The 20,593-nt window shown below is 43.6% G+C and overlaps 8 protein-coding genes across 11 annotated transcripts; 5 read left to right on the top strand and 3 right to left on the bottom strand.

Annotated features, from left to right (window-relative positions):
- Positions 1 to 1,435: 1,435 nt before the first annotated feature.
- On the top strand, positions 1,436 to 3,350 carry LOC6737256 (bax inhibitor 1). Of its 2 annotated transcripts, XM_016169956.2 has the most exons (5): positions 1,436 to 1,718; positions 1,872 to 2,325; positions 2,503 to 2,673; positions 2,735 to 2,874; positions 3,086 to 3,350. In XM_016169956.2, exons 1-4 carry the CDS (start codon positions 1,651 to 1,653, stop codon positions 2,753 to 2,755), a joined length of 714 nt encoding a protein of 237 aa, XP_016030966.1. In that variant the 5' UTR covers positions 1,436 to 1,650; the 3' UTR covers positions 2,756 to 2,874; positions 3,086 to 3,350. The 2 variants fall into 2 exon arrangements, with proteins under 2 accessions (XP_016030966.1, XP_002084096.1); XM_002084060.2 differs by lacking the exon at positions 2,735 to 2,874.
- Positions 3,351 to 3,481: 131 nt separating this feature from the next.
- LOC6737255 (gustatory receptor for bitter taste 66a) lies at positions 3,482 to 5,247 on the top strand. Its single transcript, XM_016169957.3, has 2 exons — positions 3,482 to 3,731; positions 3,793 to 5,247. The coding sequence occupies exons 1-2, from the start codon at positions 3,482 to 3,484 to the stop codon at positions 5,133 to 5,135; spliced, it is 1,593 nt and encodes a 530-aa protein (XP_016030965.1). The 3' UTR covers positions 5,136 to 5,247.
- On the bottom strand, positions 5,133 to 7,262 carry LOC6737254 (selenocysteine insertion sequence-binding protein 2). 2 transcript variants are annotated; one of them, XM_044922962.1, is made up of 4 exons: positions 6,735 to 7,262; positions 5,786 to 6,380; positions 5,504 to 5,724; positions 5,133 to 5,450 (listed from the first exon to the last, which is right to left on the bottom strand). In XM_044922962.1, the coding sequence occupies exons 2-4, from the start codon at positions 6,301 to 6,303 to the stop codon at positions 5,224 to 5,226; spliced, it is 966 nt and encodes a 321-aa protein (XP_044778897.1). In that variant the 5' UTR covers positions 6,304 to 6,380; positions 6,735 to 7,262; the 3' UTR covers positions 5,133 to 5,223. The 2 variants fall into 2 exon arrangements, with proteins under 2 accessions (XP_044778897.1, XP_002084094.1); XM_002084058.4 differs by lacking the exon at positions 6,735 to 7,262 and adding an exon at positions 6,585 to 6,671.
- LOC6737253 lies at positions 6,412 to 8,535 on the top strand. Its single transcript, XM_002084057.4, has 2 exons — positions 6,412 to 6,679; positions 7,378 to 8,535. The coding sequence occupies exons 1-2, from the start codon at positions 6,511 to 6,513 to the stop codon at positions 8,238 to 8,240; spliced, it is 1,032 nt and encodes a 343-aa protein (XP_002084093.1). The 5' UTR covers positions 6,412 to 6,510; the 3' UTR covers positions 8,241 to 8,535.
- LOC6737252 lies at positions 8,464 to 10,894 on the bottom strand. Its single transcript, XM_016171092.3, has one exon. It carries the CDS (start codon positions 10,771 to 10,773, stop codon positions 8,677 to 8,679), a length of 2,097 nt encoding a protein of 698 aa, XP_016030964.1. The 5' UTR covers positions 10,774 to 10,894; the 3' UTR covers positions 8,464 to 8,676.
- A 139-nt stretch (positions 10,895 to 11,033) lies between these two features.
- LOC27206239 (ADP-ribosylation factor-like protein 5A) lies at positions 11,034 to 12,413 on the top strand. The gene has a single exon (XM_016169958.3). It carries the CDS (start codon positions 11,612 to 11,614, stop codon positions 12,149 to 12,151), a length of 540 nt encoding a protein of 179 aa, XP_016030963.1. The 5' UTR covers positions 11,034 to 11,611; the 3' UTR covers positions 12,152 to 12,413.
- LOC6737250 (ras-related protein Rab-43) lies at positions 12,383 to 13,776 on the bottom strand. Its single transcript, XM_002084054.4, has 4 exons — positions 13,439 to 13,776; positions 13,290 to 13,374; positions 12,839 to 13,095; positions 12,383 to 12,787 (listed from the first exon to the last, which is right to left on the bottom strand). The coding sequence occupies exons 1-4, from the start codon at positions 13,649 to 13,651 to the stop codon at positions 12,683 to 12,685; spliced, it is 660 nt and encodes a 219-aa protein (XP_002084090.1). The 5' UTR covers positions 13,652 to 13,776; the 3' UTR covers positions 12,383 to 12,682.
- Positions 13,777 to 15,500: 1,724 nt separating this feature from the next.
- On the top strand, positions 15,501 to 20,467 carry LOC6737249. Of its 2 annotated transcripts, none has more exons than XM_016169960.3 (4): positions 15,501 to 15,847; positions 18,996 to 19,368; positions 19,437 to 19,848; positions 19,905 to 20,467. In XM_016169960.3, exons 2-4 carry the CDS (start codon positions 19,011 to 19,013, stop codon positions 20,176 to 20,178), a joined length of 1,044 nt encoding a protein of 347 aa, XP_016030962.1. In that variant the 5' UTR covers positions 15,501 to 15,847; positions 18,996 to 19,010; the 3' UTR covers positions 20,179 to 20,467. The 2 variants fall into 2 exon arrangements, with proteins under 2 accessions (XP_016030962.1, XP_039149689.1); XM_039293755.2 differs by lacking the exon at positions 15,501 to 15,847 and adding an exon at positions 17,692 to 18,904.
- The last annotated feature ends 126 nt before the right edge of the window (positions 20,468 to 20,593 follow it).

Genomic DNA, 20,593 nt, shown 5'->3' with positions numbered 1-20,593 from the left:
TATTATAAAAAAATCTTATTAGTTAATGAATTTATAATTGTACAACAAAATTGTATGTAAAAATTACAAAATTATTGCACTTGTGCGTGCAATTAATATTGAAATTGTTATATTAACAAAATCATTTTGCCGACTGAGGCCGAAAATCGTTATCCCTAATGTATTTTCAAATATTTCGCGATCTTTTGTTGTAAACATTCTCCACGCATTTGTTTAATCTTGTTTTTATTTAACATATAAACTTAAGTCGATCATAATTGTGTGTGCTTGAGACTGAGTGTGAGTGAATTTTTGTAGCATTCAAAAGCCGACTGATTCCATCCGCATAAACGGATGGAGAAAACCATATGATTGTATAGAATAAGTCGAGTGTGTGCTTTTAGCCCAAATACCATGATTTTTAGACTAAATTACTCTAAAAGAGAAACGTCCCAATCGCATTTATCGTAGTTAACTATACTAACGTTACAAGCTGATGTAGTTCCTAACATAGGTTCCAAGAAAAGAACAAAGTCATCCAGTTCCTCCCGAGATACTGTACTACTCGCGGCTCATTTTACACAACTTAGGCCTCCAATTGTATCATCTACTTTTTACTTTCTTAAATTCTAGCTTTACTTTTAATTTGTACATACATTTTGTAAACGATACTCGACTAAGATCATGTCCCACTAATCCCTAATTGCAATTACACCTTGTTAAAGCAAGTCTACGATTTGAAAAGTACCTGTAACTCTCCGCAGAGCGAGAGCCTAGAGGTGTTATGAGTATTATGAGCTTAACGATGTCTTGTACAATTTATACTGTGATTGTGATTTTGATGAAACAAACTACATATGAATTTATACAAACCATTACTGTCTGTTAAGTCATGCCAATGCAGGTAATGTTGTCCCATTCTTCTGGGACCCTATATATACATTATAGAATTTTTAGAGATTCCTTGTTTTATGGACAAGCAACAGCACCTAGTCGCCCAATTTGCCATAGTTTATTATTTACCATGTACAATGTTTTTAGAAAATACAAAATACCTTGTTTTTGGATCTGGCGCGAAATAAAAACGCATTTACTAGTCGATTCGAACATCGTTGCTTTTCAAATGGAAAGTAGGTATCGCGCGCACCGAAAACACGTCATAGAATCATCTGGAAGTTCGGAAAGTGTCCGTTACCCAACACTGACTCAAGTGGGCAAATGTCCAAAACACCGCCTTATCAACAGTGCTGACGATGTTCTAGCTTTAAAAAAAAGGGCTGGTATAACATCAAAAAGATAAGTACAAAAATTGAACTGGAATATTTATTATTTATTAAATTAACAATATTATTTGTCAAACGTAATTTATGGTATGTTGTTATGGTGAGTTAAATAATGAATACGAGCATAAAGTTCAAACCTAAAAATAGCGTTAAAAAGACAATGTCGTCAGCACTAGCCTACAGCCACTTACCCAACACTAAAAGCTGATAAAACAGATTTCGTGAAATACATAAAGAAAAGGCAAGAAAATAGAGCCGAGTAGGCCTTACAAAGTAAACAGTCAATTTTAAAACATCAGTGCAAACAGTTCGAATTCACTCCTCCGTTTGACAAACTTATATGTAATATTACTGGAAACTAGGAAGAGCAAGTGCGAAAAAGACCACAATGGCAGATACTGCGAATTACATCAACGACCGTTTCCAGACGTTCATGAAAGGCCTCGGCGACCGTTAGTAAGTATTGCTTGCCGATGGGTCACCCCCTAAGAGGTTGGGGTCCAAGTGCGTTGCACTGACGTGTTGTTTTGGTATCCAACCACATCAACAGTTGGCCATCGGATCGATGGACCTTGAAACTAATGGTCCTCCTCCTTCTATTTCCTTCAGTGAGCCCTATGTGCGCGAGCACCTGTATAAGGTTTACATGGTCCTGGGCAGCACTGCCGCTGCTACGACCATGGGAGCCTTGCTTCAGATGCGTGACTTTCTCGATCTTGGAGTCCTGGCGGCGGTGGCCACTCTAGTCCTGGTCTTGGGTCTGCACTTCTACAAGGATGACGGCAAGAACTATTACACACGTTTGAGCATGCTCTACGCCTTCGGATTCTGCTCCGGCCAGACGCTCGGACCGCTCCTCGGCTATATATGCAGCATAAATCCGGCAATAATCCTGTCCGCCCTTACGGGCACCTTCGTCACCTTCATCTCGCTCTCCTTGGCGGCCCTTCTGGCCGAGCAGGGCAAGTACCTCTATCTGGGTGGGATGCTGGTTAGCGTCATCAACACCATGGCGCTGTTGAGTCTCTTTAACATGGTCTTCAAATCCTACTTCGTGCAAATGGTGAGTGCCCAACGATCAACCTTTCCCCAAGCTTTTTAATCTTAAAAGTGGGCCACAGCTGGTAGCTTATTTATAAATAGTTTTATGTGGATGCGTATTAATTTGTATCCTCAAAATCGAATTACATTGAAAACTGATAATTATAATACTGAACAATTTCATTTTTTTTCCTTGTAGACTCAACTTTACGTCGGCGTTTTCGTAATGGCTGCCTTCATCGTCTACGACACACAGAACATTGTGGAGAAGTGCCGAAACGGAAACCGAGATGTGGTTCAGCACGCTTTAGATTTGTTCTTCGATGTACTCAGCATGTTCCGCCGTTTGCTGATTATACTGACGCAAAAGGTATGTTCCCGCGACATGGGTTTTGCCCAACGATCAGTTGTTATATAGCCCCCTTACCCAGCTCAAGACCTTCATGGTTTAAGGCAGCTCAAGCCGGAGCCAGTCACCCGAAATAGCTCAATCAGATTATCCTCGAAAACATGCTGATCACTTTGCAAAAGCTTCCAGTATAAAATTCGCTGTGAAAAACCATTTTAGACGGTATTTCTTGCAGCCAAGGCAATAAGTATACTTTCACAGTCAGGCTAGGATCCTTAGGTCTATATAAACCACTTGTAGGAAGTATATTTATTTCCAAAAACTGCCAATGACACTTTTTGCAAAGTTTTCTAGCTGTTTGTGAAACTATATTTATGTCCTTTGCTTTCACACCGTTTAAAGGCAATAAAGTAATGCTCTTAATTATTTGCAGGAGGAGCGAAAACAGAATGAACGCCGCCAGAAAAAAAATTAAATAAATGTGTACGTGTAACAGCCAACACAAGTAAAACATCTGACACGGTCTTTGGAGGCTGGTAGATTTCTCATTCTAGAAAATTATTCGCATTGAATACAAATAATGCCGTGTACATTTGGCTTTAAATTTACAGACATATATATCCAATATAAAACCCATGAAATTTTCCCTTTTAATAAACACCACAAGAAGTCGGCTCATCCGCGTTTCTTGTCCCAAACATGGCGCAGTAGATTGACCATTTTGATAGTATCGATTGGAGGCGGTGGGGTCAATTAATTAGGCTAAGTGCACGCTGCAGGTAATAGCTTCATGTTAGCCGGAATCGGTCATTCAAAGCTGTAGTGTTCAATGGACAACATGGCGCAGGCAGAGGACGCAGTTCAACCACTATTGCGGCAGTTCCATCAACTGTTCTTCATATCCAAGATAGCTGGAATTCTGCCGCAGGATCTCGAGAAGTTTCGCTCTAGGAATCTGCTGGAGAAATCCCGTAATGGCATGATTTACATGCTGTGTACTCTAATACTCTACGTTGTGCTCTATAATATTTTGATATATTCCTTTGGGGAGGAGGACCGTACCCTAAAGGCCTCGCAGAGTCAGTGAACCATCAGCCTTGAATGGTGCAAACTCATAACCCTGTTTTTCATTCTTCTCAGGCACCTTGACTTTCGTGATTGGCTTGTTCCTGACCTATATCGGTCTGATTATGATGGCCTCAGACCAGTTGACCGCTTTACGAAACCAAGGTAGAATAGGAGAGCTTTACGAGCGCATCCGTCTGGTGGATGAGCGCCTTTACAAAGAGGGGTGTGTTATGGACAACAGTACGATTGGACGGCGCATACGGATTATGCTGATCATGACAGTCATCTTTGAGTTGTCCATTTTGTTGAGCACCTACGTCAAGCTGGTGGACTATAGTCAATGGATGTCCTTGTTATGGATAGTGTCCGCCATTCCCACGTTCATCAACACGCTAGACAAGATCTGGTTCGCTGTTTCGTTATATGCGTTGAAGGAACGCTTCGAGGCCATAAACGCCACCCTAGAGGAGCTGGTGGACACGCACGAGAAACATAAGCTGTGGCTGCAAGGCAATCAAGAGGTTCCGCCTCCGCTGGACAGCTCCCAGCCGCCTCAGTATGACAGCAACTTGGAGTATCTGTACAAGGAACTAGGAGGTATGGACATAGGTTTCATTGGCAAGAGTTCAGTGTCTGGTTCGGGGAAAAACAAAGTAGCACCTGTGGCCCACTCCATGAACTCCTTTGGTGAAGCAATTGATGCGGCCAGCAGGAAGCCTCCACCGCCTCCCCTGGCCACTAACATGGTTCATGAAAGCGAGCTGGGAAATGCCGCTAAGGTAGAGGAGAAACTAAACAACCTATGCCAGGTGCACGACGAGATCTGTGAGATCGGAAAGGCTTTGAACGAGCTGTGGAGCTATCCCATTCTATCCCTAATGGCCTATGGGTTCCTGATTTTCACTGCTCAACTTTATTTCCTCTACTGCGCTACACAGTACCAATCGATACCATCGCTTTTCCGTTCCGCCAAGAATCCCTTCATCACGGTTATAGCTCTAAGTTATACGTCTGGGAAATGTGTGTACCTCATCTACCTGAGTTGGAAAACGTCGCAGGCCTCCAAGCGCACAGGAATCAGTCTGCACAAATGTGGCGTAGTGGCCGATGATAATCTGCTCTACGAAATTGTTAACCACTTATCGCTAAAATTGCTCAACCACTCGGTGGACTTTTCAGCTTGCGGCTTCTTTACCCTGGACATGGAAACATTGTATGGCGTGAGTGGCGGGATCACCAGCTACCTGATCATCCTGATTCAGTTCAATTTGGCCGCCCAGCAGGCCAAAGAGGCCATCCAGACGTTCAACTCGCTTAATGACACCGCCGGCTTGGTTGGTGCCGCCACCGATATGGATAACATTAGCTCCACGCTGCATGATTTCGTCACCACCACCATGACACCGGCGGGCTAAAGCTTTCTTTTCTTTAATGTTTTTTTCGATGTTTCAAGCACGTCCTCCTGGCACTTTTATTTATATTTCTTTGTCACCAAATAAACCCTCACGAAGCAGTTCTGCGTTTGTACTCCGCACGTGCATCCTCTATTTCGTTAAGAAGATCAGCGTAAGTTGCATTCGCTCCGTCAAAGTCAAGGATAGCAACGCAAGAAATCTGCGCTCGCTTTTGGAGGGCGTAAGAAAGTTCCCTTCTCAGCAGAGGAAAGCAATAGGGCACTTTTTGCTGCTGGCATTGGAATTTTAAGCCTTCTATAGTCGCATCTAGACCACCTTTTAAAACGGATATTGTTAATGCCTGCTTTCCGGACAATTTGACTACTCACTTTCACCGGGGCAGATCTCGCAGTCAGTGGCCAGGAGCAACAGTTTTACCTTGTTTATCCTTAGCCTAGCCAGAGCCTCCCGAACACCCAAAACCAGGCGGGGATGTGCCCGCGCTTTAATCTCGTTTTTGGCAAAGGCGCGCTTCTGAAAGCGATGCAGGTCCCTTAGCAGCTGAGAGGTCAACTCCTTGAGACGAGGGCGGGTGCAGTTGTCACAATAGCTGGATGAGATCAAATATGATGTTTTAACGTTTAAAGAAGGTACAATCAATGTAAACAAACCTTCTAAATCGCCGTGAGTGAATGGCATGAACTGTTTTTGCTTGTGAAAGGTCGTTAAGTGCAGGGGTTTTACTAAGTGATAGGTTTTGAACTTGTTGCTCCAGCGGAATAGCAGTCGGATTGATATCTAGACCAACTACTGGGACTCCTTCAAGATCATTCTCCGCGACTTCTCTTTCCGCCTTCTTCGAAGTGCGATATACCCGTACGGACCTCTTCAACCTGGTGATCTTCTTCTTGGGATCAAGGCGGGTTTTGCCCTTGGGTTTGTAAACTATGTAGCTAGCCCTTGTTATGGTTAAACGCGTCTTTTCAAGTTTATGTGCCTTAGTTTGCCTTTGTGTTTTTGGTCTCGGCTTGATGACAAAGTCCAGGAGAGAGGTTTGCTGCTCCCGTTTCCTGTGCTGGTTTTTATACTTGGAGCTTCGCGGAGTAATCTTGATCGCTGTATCCTGGACATCCTGGTTCCTGCTCCTCCTGTCCGTGTTATAATGTAGAATTCTTGTTTTTTCCGACATTTCTTGTGGATTCTTAGTGCGTCTCTGAAATAGTGTTGGTCGTCGCGGTAAATGGTGAAATCGCTTTTTCACCACACCTGAAAGAGAAGAATCAGTGCTGTACAACAACTGTAGGTAATTTATAAAAGGTGGAACCCGAGAAAATGCAGCATCATTCATTCCCAAAAGCTTCGTTTTAGAATTTCAACGTTAGGCTTTTTCGAAAAAATGAGTACCGCTAAGCATTTTCAAAGAATTCTTGAGGAATTGACAATCTCTGACAATGAAAGGCCCGTATATACCAAAGAAGCCGAGGAAATTCAAAACTATGTAGTTGACGAACTTAAACGGGTAGACAAAACCTTTCGCCAGGTATTCGACGGATTCAGTCTTGGCGGTAAGTAATTTAATTGTAAATATCTACATATACAGAGGTGGTCAAAAGTATTTACGCAACGTGATTTTTTTTCAATTGTCTGTAATAAACCAATAATTGCCACCAATTGAGAACACGTGTTTTCCTTGCAGTAGAGTGCAGCCGTCAGGCCACCTTTTTATTTCTTCTTATCTCTTCGAGTAGCAGAAACGGTTCTGCCCGCTTAACCTCTACAGAGTGTCTAATCTTACCTAAATACTGCGACTGCGCCGCCGTCGACAGCGGCAGAAGAGCAGCGTATATATATATATGTATAAGAGAGAGAGAGAGAGAGCTTATGCGCATATATGGCCAGCGGCCAGCGTGGGGATGCTGACTTAGCTTAAAGCATAAATGGGTGATCTTATATCACGCTCACTTGAGACATTTATTTATGCAATGCAACTAAGTGTTGCTGTGTACTTATAGGTACAGTGTACCCTCGATATATGCACATACTACATGTCAACTAATTGAAAAAAATGCACGTTGCGTAAATACTTTTGACCACCTCTGTATGTCTATAAAAAAACAAAATAAAATGAATTCAATATTATCTGACGGAAGTCATAAAAATGTAAGTCGAGATAATCCAACGCTATGCAGTCAGTCATTTTTGCAAATTTATCGTTATGTATGTACATTATGTACCTAAAAATAAATGTACCCTTATCTTTTAGGAAGTTACTTGGATCGCGTCAAGCTAAATGTGCCCGATGAATTTGACCTGCACATGAAACTAAAGTTTCCATTTGATATCCGACCGAATCGGATGAACAGTGGGTTTGTCTATTTAGAGGGTGATTTCACCGTAATCAATCCTCAACGCATCAATCGTTTTGTACTTCAAGACTGGCTACGCAATGCATTCCGCAAGGTATTCGAGTCTAATCAGACAGTTGCCACTACCACTAAACGAGTCTACATATTAAGCTATACTCTTGAGGGGTATGGTTGTGCACATACCATTTCAGCCGTCTGTGGTAGCCGCTCGATATCTTTTGATTTGGTACCAGCATTCGAATTCTCTGGAAGCCAATGGCCGTTTGATATTTGTCCGGTTCCTGCTGAAGTTAGAAATAATTGGCCTTGGTTCGCCATTCCTCAAAAGAAGAAGAGGTTGAGAACCACATTTATGGTTTGTGCACCACATTGGGAGCGCGAAATTATGAAGGGCAAGGATAATTTGAAGAACGTTCTTCGGCTGATGAAAGGATTGCGGGACGCCCACGCCAGGAACTTGCCTCACTTGTCCAGTTATATGTTGAAAACAGTTTTGCTTCATCGCCTCGAAAGTGCTGACTGGGAAAGAGACTTGGGCACCCTTTTGGTTGAGATGTGGAGTCATTTGGTGAATCATCTGCGCGCACGTCGCCTGGAGTTCTTTTTGGATAAAGATCATAATATATTCAATCGTATGAGTCCACATGAAATCAGGAAATGTTTAGAAAACGCAAACACTCTGCTTAAAGAACTTCGTTTTGCTCAGACATGCGGCAGCAGTTACCATCATGTGGCCAAACTATTCAATATTCCAAATTAATAAATTTAATTATATATATAATTTTAATTCCAAATAAATTTAATTTCAGAACAATACCGAGCCTTCTTCATGCCATTTGCAGATAAGAAAAAGCGTACATGCTTACATTTGGCTCATTCACAAGGGCGCAGAACAAATAATCGATTATATCCGGGGCTGAATAAGGAAATATCTTGCTGAATAGCAGAACTTTTGTGTAAGAAAGAAGTTCAATCAAAATTCATTTCGCGCGCACATTTCATTGTTTATATTGTCCCTGAACTTTGTTTAAAAATAAAGCTATGAAAATAACTGATTTACCCTTTGTTTATATGAATGTATTTATATTAATACAACTATGAGTGATAAATATCTTATGAAGAGACAACTTTAGACTTACGAGCTACAGGAAATATCAACGGTAACTTTTAACTAAAGTTATAATTCAGGGATTTCGCTATAATCGAATGCTGCTTTCGATGGACATATGCAAGTTGTTGAACTCCCTTAGGTGCGAAAGGATGTCGTCCCGCTCCCGTTCATAGATATCCCAGAATTTGAGATATTGGCTAACGTGCTGGAGTACCAGGTTGCGGGCAAAGTCAAGACAGCTCCTAACGTTTCGCCTCCGCCGCCTGCAGCTGGTCAAGACCGAACGCACCTGCTGCTCCGGCTCCAATTGGGCGATCACAAAGGCAAAAACGTTTTGCACATCAATCCGCACATCGGTCGGGAACACCACGGATTCGGAGCTCTTTGCCTGGGGGAAGACAATTAGAGACGGCGTGATTGGCATAGCCAGCTCCCAGGGCAGATCATTAGCCTGGCTATCGAAACGTACGAAGTGCACCTCGGGGCTGCCGAGTAGCGCCGAAACCTGCAGAAATGCTTGGGATAGAACGGCGGACAGAGCGCAGTCAGGACGGTGCATAAATACCACATTGGTGGCATTTGGTCGCTGGACCGCCTGCAACAGCATTTGCCTGTTATATTTTCTACTGAACCCAGATTCCATCATGGCAGGAGCATTCTTGTGAGTCCTTGGCAATGTTCTGGCGTAAAACTGCCGTATAAAATCCTTAAGAGCTACGTAGGAGAATGTGTGTTGTTGTGGCATAACATACAGTGACTCTTCAGCCGCATCCAAGATGAAAACCTGCACCTGCTGATGGGTTTGCTGAATGCCAAGCTGGTGTAGATAGTCTCTATATTTCACAGAATCGAAGATCACCACGCCCAGTGACCGATTGTGGGCTGCGTGCTCAGTCGAGTGCTGCCAAATGAGCTGGCCATATTTGGTTACCATTTTAGCAATGCCGATTTTTATGGCCGGCGTTCCATGCTGTGAGTGTGCCAGGCAAAGGTTTCTGGAGTGAAGCCGCAGCAAGTGGGGGACGTTTCGATAACTCGGATGATTCTGGTGCGAGTATTGCTTCCATAGGTGGTTTAGGTACCTATTAATCCGATAATAGTTCTTAAGTGTGGTCTTGTCTTTATTCCAGGCCGGGTAACAGGTCCGGGTTTGTTCACAATCCCCAAACAGCTCCTTGGGAAGTTGATTTAGGGAGGAGGGTATGCCCTCAGATTGCTCATCGAATTTTTTCCAGTAATCTTCGCATCCCTCCGACTGTTTTTTTTGAGCGTAAGCCATCTCCTCGCCCATGACACTAGCATGGTGATATTGGTTCATTCGAACTCCCATAGCCAGCACGGGGACATGTCGCGCCTTCATGGCAATAGTCATAGGAGTGCCATAGCCATTGGAGAACAGCGACATATTTTTGAGGGTGCTTCGTACCCAGCGCAGAATGTCGATGGTCTTCCATACTCCAGATGTACCATTAAATGTATGAACTACATTTCGGCTGTCGATAACTACAAACTGGGGCAGCTTGGCCTCCGAGGACTTCCACATCTTCCTGGCACTGTTGCCAAAGTTCACGGTGAAGCGGATATTTCTCTCCGGATCCAGTTCCAGCCAGCGCAGACCGGCAGCCAAGTACAGATTGTAGGCCTTGTCGTCTGGCGAGTCGAGCAGGCCCAAAACCACCGCATCCGAGTGCTTCCGAATGGCGGCAAGATCCTGACTACTGTGCGCCCGGTCCAATGGCTGAAGCAGGTTATTCATGAACCGGGCAAGATCCTCAAAGCTCCATGAGCCCTGGTACTGGAGCAACTGCTTTTGGCCGTAGCGCACGACCAGTGTGGGCCATTTGTCAGGATAACCTCCTGCGCCGGCGACTCCGGGTGCCGGCATCAAAGTACGGCTGCAATTGCACTGCAAGTGCCAGCAATCAATGGCACCAAAGAAGCCATACTCCTGGTAATAGTGGGCCAGTCCATTGTAGACCAGTCGTGCCTGCCGTGCTTCGCTGGCCCAGGACACGTAGTAAAATAGCAGCGAGATCTCGGACTCTGACGCTTCCGCACGGAGCTGGGGAACACTGCGTCCGGGACACTCGACAATGGGAGCCTGGTCGGATGTGGCTGACCTTGAGGCATCCAACTGGGCGATAGGGAGAGCCAAGAGCAGCAGGTTCAAAATTATTTTCATTGCAACCGGTGGGAAGCTAATTAGATGTCAAAAACAACACAACAACAACCGCCATGAACAGATGATTGCCGCGAGGATGGCCACACTGGTAACGTCGTTAGTGTTGGTAATAAGATGATTAGTTTATAGTGACTAAACTAAATTTGACTTCTAAATTTTAAATTTGAAAATAATTCCTTAAATAAGTTTAATTTAATATTAAAAAATAACTTGTTTTGAAAATGCAAAAGGAACGTTGTTAAGCACTAAATGACATACGGTCTCATTAAGCCTTACTTTCTTTACCACACTGCCCGCAGTTATCGATAGCAGCACTATCGATTCCAAGTGATATTAATTAATCACTTCTGCTGTTTACTTTCTTAATTAAAACTGTTAATTAAATTATCAACAACGGCTGTTCCAAACCCACTGCGACGCGTAAACGAAGTCGCGTTTCACGCTGCAACGAAACGAAAGGAAACCACCCAAAGGCAAACCACCTGAAAATCGCTCACCAATCCCCCCAAAAAAATTCCCATTTGGCGAAAACAACAACAGTAATTAGGGTGTGAGAGTGTGGAGTGAATAGCTGAATAGTTAAATCAGTGAATAATTTACCGTACGGCCTTCGCCTTCCCCTGCGGAAACAACAACAAAGCCCAGCGTTCACATACACCCACACACACACGGGTCTACCACGCATACACACGCAGGCCAGCCGATAACCTGTGTGTGAGGCAATCGCCGTCATCGTTCGAAATCAAATCTCTAATCGGTGCAGAAACAACAATAACAGCAGGTGCAGCATAATCAACAATTGAGTTGATACGTATATAGCTAAAAATAAGGTTCAAATATGGGACTGTTATTATCGCGGCTCTGGCGGATGTTTGGCAACGAGGAGCACAAGCTGGTGATGGTGGGTCTGGACAACGCGGGCAAAACCACCATCCTGTACCAGTTCCTGATGAACGAAGTGGTCCACACAAGTCCCACGATCGGTTCCAACGTGGAAGAGGTCGTCTGGCGGAATATACACTTCCTTGTCTGGGATCTTGGTGGTCAGCAGAGTCTGCGCGCCGCTTGGAGCACCTACTACACGAACACAGAGCTGGTGATCATGGTCATCGACTCCACGGACCGGGAACGGTTAGCTGTTACGCGGGAAGAGCTCTACCGGATGCTGCAGCATGAGGATCTGAGCAAGGCCAGTTTGCTGGTCTATGCCAATAAGCAGGATCTCAAGGGCTCCATGTCGGCGGCGGAAATCTCACGACAACTGGACCTCACCTCCATCAAGAAGCACCAGTGGCACATCCAGGCCTGCTGTGCGCTCACCGGCGAAGGACTCTATCAAGGATTAGAGTGGATCGTGCAGCGCATCAAGAACAAATGACCCGCCACACATGCTACATATTAGCTAATTAATCATTAACGACTAGCTGTCTAGAGAAAGTAAACCAATTTTGATATAAACAATTTTTAAGCGTTTCCAAATTGTTTGAAAAGTTGTTGCCAAGCCAATTTTATTTAGTGTAAAATACGTCCGAACGTCCCTCGATGATTTAAATCTACGTGTATATGGATAATGTCTAGGAGCTAAGCCAATTAACTATGATACTTCCAATAAAATTACAAAATAAACGAGTTTATTTCGACACTGTCGCGTATCAAATTGAATACAAATTACAAATAGAGAAGTGGACGTATTTGCCTCTCTGAGCATTGCCTTGTAATTGACATTGTTGGCTCGATTCGCTGATGTGTGAGATTGTTTGTACTCTATCGTCAAAAATAAATACATGGTTGTGTAAAAGTTAGTGTCTAGGATTAGGTTAAAGCATTAGCATACTAAAATATAGCCACAAGAACAATTTGATCACAAAAGTAAAAGCAAACTAAAGAGCGGGTTTAGTGGATGTTAGGTCTAGGTGAGATTGCAGGAGCTGCTGCAACTCTTTAAAGGCTTTCCCTGGCCCAAGGTGATGGTGTTTTCTGGCACCTCCTCCACATTGTTGGCATCGTGTTGGCGCTGTAATTGGAACATCATTAGCTCAGGTATCATTAATAGCCCGACTCGTACTTTAAGTTCGTTGGCCAGGCAGCGGAAGGCGTCCTCCACGTTCATGTTCTCCTTGGCGGAGGTCTCCATCACGAACAGAATCTCAGGTATATATTGACACATCTGGCGCGCCTCTTCGAAGTCCACCTCGCGCTGCTCCTCCAAATCGCACTTGTTGCCCACCAGGATTATCAAAACATTGGAAGCGGTGTACCTGCGCACTTCTTCGATCCATTTTTGCAGGTTGGAAAAGGAAGACCGCTTGGTGATGTCGTAAACTGTCAGGAGGAAACACATGGTATTCAAGCAGGGTAAACAAACACCCCGCTGATAAGGCGCTTCGCTATTTAAATCAGTGCCAGGCAATCACTTTAAAGCGTTCTCTGGTTATCAGTAGTACCTATTTGGCATGACAAATGGATGGGCGTATGCCTATGCCCCCGAAACAAAAGATACCGATACTGGGACTCACCAATTAAGACACCGTTGGCCGAGCGATAATAGCTCTGCGTAATGGTGCGAAACCTCTCCTGACCAGCAGTGTCCCAGATTTGTAGCTGGAAAAGAGGGACAGGATATGCGTCATATTGGTGGCGGAATCAGTGCAAATCCATTATGCACCTTGATTTGTTTGCCCTCCACGGCGATGGTCTTCATCGAAAAGTCAACTCCGATGGTGTTCCCATGTCGCTCTATGTAGTTCCCTGTCTTAAATCTGTCCACTATGCACGTCTTCCCCGTTCCGCAGTCACCAATGAGAACGATTTTGAACAGGAAGTCAAAGTGCTCCTCGTTTGGCAGTGCCATCAGTGTCTGAGGATTGCGGGCGGTCATATTTTGGCCGCTGTTCTGGCCGTTAACAGGTCTCCTTTGCCTGCGGCCCTGCTTTTCTAATGACAACAAAGTGCAGCAAAACTAATTTTATTGATACGCAATATCAGCTGTTGGCAATCGATTGTTGACCTATCGATAGGAGGGTCAAATAATAATATACTACTACTTACAAATTGTTATTTGACTAATTTATTTGTACTAATTTTAGTGAATATTATGGGTTTTCTGCTTCATTTTCTTATACAATGCAAAGCTCATATATCGATTTTAAATTTTAGATGTGATATCGGCCGTTAGGTTTTCTCTTAACAAAATAAAATCGAAAACTTATTTTCAAATTTTTTACTTTTTTAAAATAGTAATATTTATTTATTTGCACTTTATTTAGATGACTACATGTATTGCATTTCGCTCAAAAAACGAATTTAATATTTACTTTCTTACAATGAAATAGTGCCCAAAGAATGTTAATAAACAATTTTATTCAATTATATTGGATTTTCTCTTTTCAAATTTGGTCAAAACGAATTTACACGATTTTCCAAATCGCAAATTTCAACTCTCACTGATGGCTTAGTAATGGATATCTATTGGGCTGATTTTATCATTACGCAATAAAGCACTAAATATGTTGACAATTTATTTAATTGACTCACAAATGGAAAGCCCTCTTGCGTGTAAACCCATGTGAATCGAGGTACTTGCCCCGATTAAAGCGGCGATCACGTAGGTCAGGCTTTCTGATAACGCATGGGACTCCAATAAATTTTCACCACGTACATTGATGATGGCGCCATTTGACGCTAAAGAGCTGGCTTTATGGGTCTGTAAATATTTACGATGTGTTTCGAAGAAATTCCTCGGGTTTTCCCCATGGAAATATACGCAAAATGCAGACCTTGACCCACATATCAACTTCTATCTCTAGGCAGCGAAACGAGACTCACTTTCAAACCGCAGCGGAAGCGGCCGGGAAACATGTTCTATGTATCTCACCGAATGCAAATAAGCTGACCAACTGCTTCGATTGCCAAACGAATTGGAAACCGCATGCCAGATGCGCCTGCGCACACGCACTGTCGCATCCATTTCGCGTGGAAAGTTTAACTGCCGATCTGGGGGCCAAAGTCTGCCCGAGAACTTGTCCCCCGATTAGCCCCATGCTGATGAACATCGTCCATACAGGCAGAAAACAGGGTCTTTAACTCTGGCTATCATCAGTCGCATTTCTAATGGTTACATTCATTCTTAAGTGTCGGAAAGCATGGAGAATATATCCAAAACAGAAATTAGCATTATACCAATTGTGTTCTTGTGGTTTAATCTTTATATTTGAAGAAATTAAGAAATCCAAAAGGGTTAGTAGGTAAGTTTATACTTATAATGGTTATATCCTGTAGAACAAAGTTACAATATTTGTATTTTTGTGTACTTACATATGTATCTTCCACACTTTTTCTTGTTACACTTTGAAAAGAAATTAATTGACTGCTCCCTGGAGCTGCAACCGCAACCTAGTTCCGAGTCAGGATAGCCCTCACGATGGCGATGAGTCACAGGAATGCTGGAAAATGCTCGCGGCTAGACCTACTCCCATCTCCCAGTAAAGAGATTCATTTCCCCGCATGTTGAGATCTTCGTCGCAGGCAAAAGGAAATCAAACAGCGAATTGGCAACTTCACACAGAGCAGCTCCTCAGAAACACGAAGACCAGATCAAACGAAATTTTTTTGCTGGCCTGGCTGACTGGTTTGCCGTTTTGGCTGGCGGGTAGCTTCTGCCCGACTACTTCCCCCTGGATGCCACCTGAAAGGCCTCGGAATTCTCGGCCTCACTTTTGCATTGAAGTTTGGCCCGTTCGTCGTTGCTTTTTATCGCTCGCCTCGACCGCTGGCCGCTTTAGTTGAATTTCAAACGTTTGCGCGCGCGGTCGTCGGATCGTGTCCCCAAAAAAAAAAATCGAAAACCAAAGTCGTAAAATCCATTGAGGGTTTGAGAATTTACCTTCGACCACAAGGATTGCCAAGCGTCGTTTGAAAAGTGAAAAACGTGCTGAGATCGCTGCCTAGTAGAATAACATACGCTTGATCTCTAGCATTGAACTTTGTGGAAAGAGGAAGGAGGATTTTCCAGCAGAAATTAGGACACGGGCAGCCTAACCAGTTTGGTAGATTTTTCCAAACAACTAAAGATTATGTAAGCTTCAGATTCCTGCAGCGAAATGTGACTGAAGAAAAAAATAGGGAAAGGAAAACAAAAACCCAATTACCTAATTGCCATGCATCCGGCGTTATCGCTTGTCAACTTTCTACCCCCGCTTATTTTGATTGATTTCTTCACTTATGCGAGGCACGAACATCCACATTCAAATCAAATTCGAATCGAAATCCGGTGGACACTTGCACTTTCCTCCGCCGGAATTGCCTTTCGCAACAATTGTTTTTGTTTTGCTTGCCGCATTTCTGATTAATTATTCAGCACCATTTCTCGCAGTGCGGGTGCAACGTGCCCGTTAAAACGAAAGACTTAAGCAACGAACTTTTCGGCGAGTGTCACTTTGACTGCGATCGGGTATGAAATAATCAAAATTATTATTCGATCCGAAGTGCCAGCGCTCACCTGCTGACCCAGTTTTCGGTTTCACAGCAAAAATTAAGTAAATTTCTTTATGTCGCCGTTGTCGTTAAAGCCAAACTCTCTGGATTCTGACAGACGGACGTGGATACGTCCATACTTAGCAGGCGCCAATTAAAGCTCAGCTGCACTAATTCGCCATAAGTTGCCAAGGCTTTTCTCTGTCTCGGACACTGTCTCTTTCTATTGCTCTGTCGCCTTCTCCACTCCATTTTCTGTCTCAAATCACTTCTCTGGCATTCCCACCTGACATTTGTTGCGTGTTTGTTAGTGTCTGCCTGGTTGTGTTTTTTTTTTTTTTACCAAAGGGTAACCCCCCTGGCACATGAAACTGGCTACCGAAAGCTGTACAACGAATGCTAAATATATGTAAACATATATTTAGCTTTTAATGTACTGACATTTTAGGTTACAGCACTCGACTTTTGGGTGAACCCAGTGAACACTTTTTAAAACTGATGGTAAATGTAGGTCGCGATGCCATTAAACATAACGAATATTCAACCGTTTTAAAATAATGCCTAATTTACAAATAGGCATTGCATTCCAATATAATCTATATCAATGGTTATTCCTTTTTGTGTCACACAGTGAGAAATACACAATTATACATGAGCACTAAAATTTTCACCAAAATTTGGACGACTAGTAATTTTTGTATTCATCTGAAAGGCAGTTTTGCTGAATGGACATCAAAGTGATCCCTGGCCAACATGTGTTTGGCCACCATTCATGGCCATAAGCGAGAGTCGCCGACAAGGCGTCGATGCCAACTGCTGTGGATTGCTTTGGTTTAGCCACGAGTGGAGCAGAGTGGACGGGGGGATACTGGCCGGGCCAGTTGTGTCGCTTCCTCAACGCACTTGCCCAGTCGGAGGCACTTGCTCCGCCTCGTCCTCCTCCCTGTCCAGCCTAGATGGTGGCCTCATTTCGATTTCACTTCTATCACTCCACAGCAATTAATCTCATCTGCATTTCGGCCTTATGCACTGGCCACGCCCACCGGCTGTTCGCCTGTCTGCCCAAAGTGACAACTTGACACCGAATTTGTTTAGACCTAATTTCCTTGTAGCGCTACCATTGCAGAGAAACTCTGCCCAGCGTTTTGCTAATTGATTTACTTGATGGGACAAGTTATTTGCTTGGTAAGCTAAACAGTGTTTTTAACAAAATGTTAATTAGGGAAACGTCAGCGGTTCTCTGGGATAAATAATAGTAATTACTTTTTTAAATCCCATTTGTGCTTCTCAAATTGGCATTAGGAACAACTTCTAACTTTAAAGTGGTTTATAGCTTTCAAACCTTAGAGATTAAAGCAATTGATTTAGGTGTTACAAGGTTTATGTAATTAAATAGTGGAAAACGTAAAGGTTATACTACTTATCACCTTCTTGTTTCATTCCATTTCTTAAGTTTCCTTGCACCCACTAAGACATAGTTTGAAATACCAGAATCTCCCCTGACACCACACATGTATCAAAGATTTTTCACCAATAGAAACGCCCACCGTCCTGCTTGATATCTTGTTTACAACAGTTGTAACGTTGTCAAATTGGGAGAAACTCTGTCAAACCTTTTGGAAAATTAAGTCCATGAGTTTGAAGGAGTGTGTGGAGTAGGCTGGAATGCCTTGGTCTAGATAGCTGTTGGAACCTGCACCTCCCAGTTGGCCATCAAATTGCAGCCTTTGGGAAAGTGCCGGCGCATCTGGCTGGAGCTCTAATGATTGCCCGGATCGCTAACGGATAGCAAACACTCCATCTATCTATGGATACCTCAAAGCGAACCAAACCGAACCGGCTGTGGCAAGTTCTTCGCTTAGTTGCATCATTGGTGGTGCGGTAAAAGTGCGTCTTGCTCCATTTAGATTCTATTCGGGGTGAAATCGACTTCTGGAGTCAACAGGTTTCGTTTAGACTTATAAATCAATTTGTTAACATGCTTTCACTGAATACACACGCGTATTGCCAATTCTTCTTGCAACTGCCATTGATGTCAATATGTGTAGCCATAGCTGCAAGTCGTAATCGAAATTCAAGCTGCCAAGACTAACGGTTCGAGTCAGTGCACCTGGAACAATGCCAAGAAGGCAAAGAAGTATGGAAGAGCTTTCCCAAAAAATCGACATGAGCTAAAACATAGAGCTCCAAGCAACGAAACCAGTTGAAAATATGAAAATCGAGGGGGCTGCTTCGAGGGGAAATCTAGTTGAGAATGCAGAATGGGGTGAGCGATCCAGTAGGTGAGTCCATGTGTGCGCCACAATTGCTGTTATACAACTGTTGTATAATGATGGCCATTAGGCCAGTCTTTTGCCAACTCAATTGCTAGGCGGTCGAAATTGGAATGGGACTTCGTGTCTAGTCGAGTTCGTTGCCTAAGTCTTTTGTTTGAGTTTTCACCTCTGCAGGAGCAATCAAATTAGTTAGCCATGCTGCCTACTCCCAGTGAAAATAAAGCAATCGAGGATCTCCATTATAATAATGATCAATCAATCGTTTGCACTCTAATCACTATTATCAGCATCTAATCATTATTATGACAGCATTCAATGGATGTTCAGTAACGAGCTTGGAAAAACTGTTCAACACGAGAATATCTAGAAAACTAAAGTGTTATGTATGGGTTATGTTGATCTTCTGTTTAAAAGCCTCTAACTTATTAGTTGTTTCTCGACTTTTGCAATAAACATTTTTTATTGCCATCTCAGCACTCATCGCTCAACATGACCATGGAGAAGGTGTTAACGAGTCGCAGTCACCTGCTCCTCCTACTGCTTCTGCCACTTGTCAGCTTATGTCCAAATGCATTGGCACTCAATCGACAGGCGGATGCTGGCCAAGATTTGGATATGGCAGCGCAGCTGACGGATGTGGAGGCCGAGGCTAGGCCGGATTACGATGCCGATTCTCCGGATACGCCGCACATACGCAAGAAGAGACTCATCTGGATTACGGATGATGGCAGATTGGCCCTGCCGCCGGGCACTTCGCTGACATTCGTGCCAACCATTGCAATGCCCTTGGTTCGTCATCCGCCCGAGGGATTCTTCTCCAACCTGACCATCAGTTTTCCCGTCACCAGTGCGTAGACAGCTCTCAATGCCAATGATTAATCAATTAACTTGGATTTTTGTTGCCTCAATCCACAGTTGATTTCGACAAGCTGGGTCTGACAGACAACCAAAATCCTCTGGGGGATCTGCCGCCGCTGTTCGCCCGCTCCTTTGGTCACGAGGCAGGCCACATGGTTGGTGAATATGTGGCGAGGTATCTGCATGTCCAGCGCAGGAAGAGGGATCTCAGCGAGCAGCGGAGTAGAAGCAACGAGGATCATCCCTTTAGGGTACACGAAGAGGGTCCAAAGTATCCGGAGCTGCCAGCCGGACTGCAGCATATTTTCCATGGCGGAGAGCGGGTTCTGCTCTATGGCGTAGTGGAGGACTTCCTATCCACCTTTGGTATGGATGGCAAGGCCTGTTTGCTGAGAACCATTTGTGAGATGCACTCACGAAGCTTGGAGAAGTTCGGTGTCTTTGGAGAAATGACCAAGCTATTTTTAACGTGAGTAGTTTGCTCCTTTCAACCGTGATTCTTTATTACACAAATCTCTCTTATAGGGTAACCAAATCTCCGTTTTCCGACCTGGTACCCGACTATGTACAAGCCCAGGAGGTGGGCGAGGGAAAGCAGGCACCAGGAGAATGTTTTCCCTACTTCAAGGACTGTCCGAAGAGTATATTTAAAGCCTTGTCCAGCAAGTATAGCAAACCAGCTCCTGCGAGCAAGACGAAAAAGACAAAACCCACAGACAGACCGGTGGGCGAATATCATGAGGAGAAGGTAATCCAGCTGCCCACCAGTCGTGATCAGGACAACAATGTGTATATGTAGAACAATTACCAACTCCCATGCGAATCCCCACTGTTGACCTCGTCTAGATGTTAGGATTACGATTGAGTTGAGCGCGTCCTCGAAGTCACTTGCTTGTAATTAACGTGTACTAATTAATTTATAATTATTTATTTTATTTACGAATTGTATTTATTGTTAGTCGTAGGCGTTGTTAATTGCTTAGATTTGTATCCATGTTTGCGTAGTGGTCTGTAAATAATTGAAATTGTGGCATAATCCCTTCCTTACAACAAATGAAACCGTGTCAAATGAATAGAAAATAAATTTCCCTTTAAAGGTGCTTTATAATTGTTTTCATTAAATTAACACCTTACGGCAATAATGGCCAACATATGTACAACATTGCGTTTTTAGATTTAAACTGGCGCCATGAAAGACAATTGCTTGCATTGCA

The sequence above is a fragment of the Drosophila simulans genome, chromosome 3L (genome assembly GCF_016746395.2).
Source record: "Drosophila simulans strain w501 chromosome 3L, Prin_Dsim_3.1, whole genome shotgun sequence".
Classification (NCBI taxonomy): domain Eukaryota; kingdom Metazoa; phylum Arthropoda; class Insecta; order Diptera; family Drosophilidae; genus Drosophila; species Drosophila simulans.
Note: the sequence above shows the minus strand (reverse complement) of the source record. Positions and strands in the feature narration are given on the sequence as shown.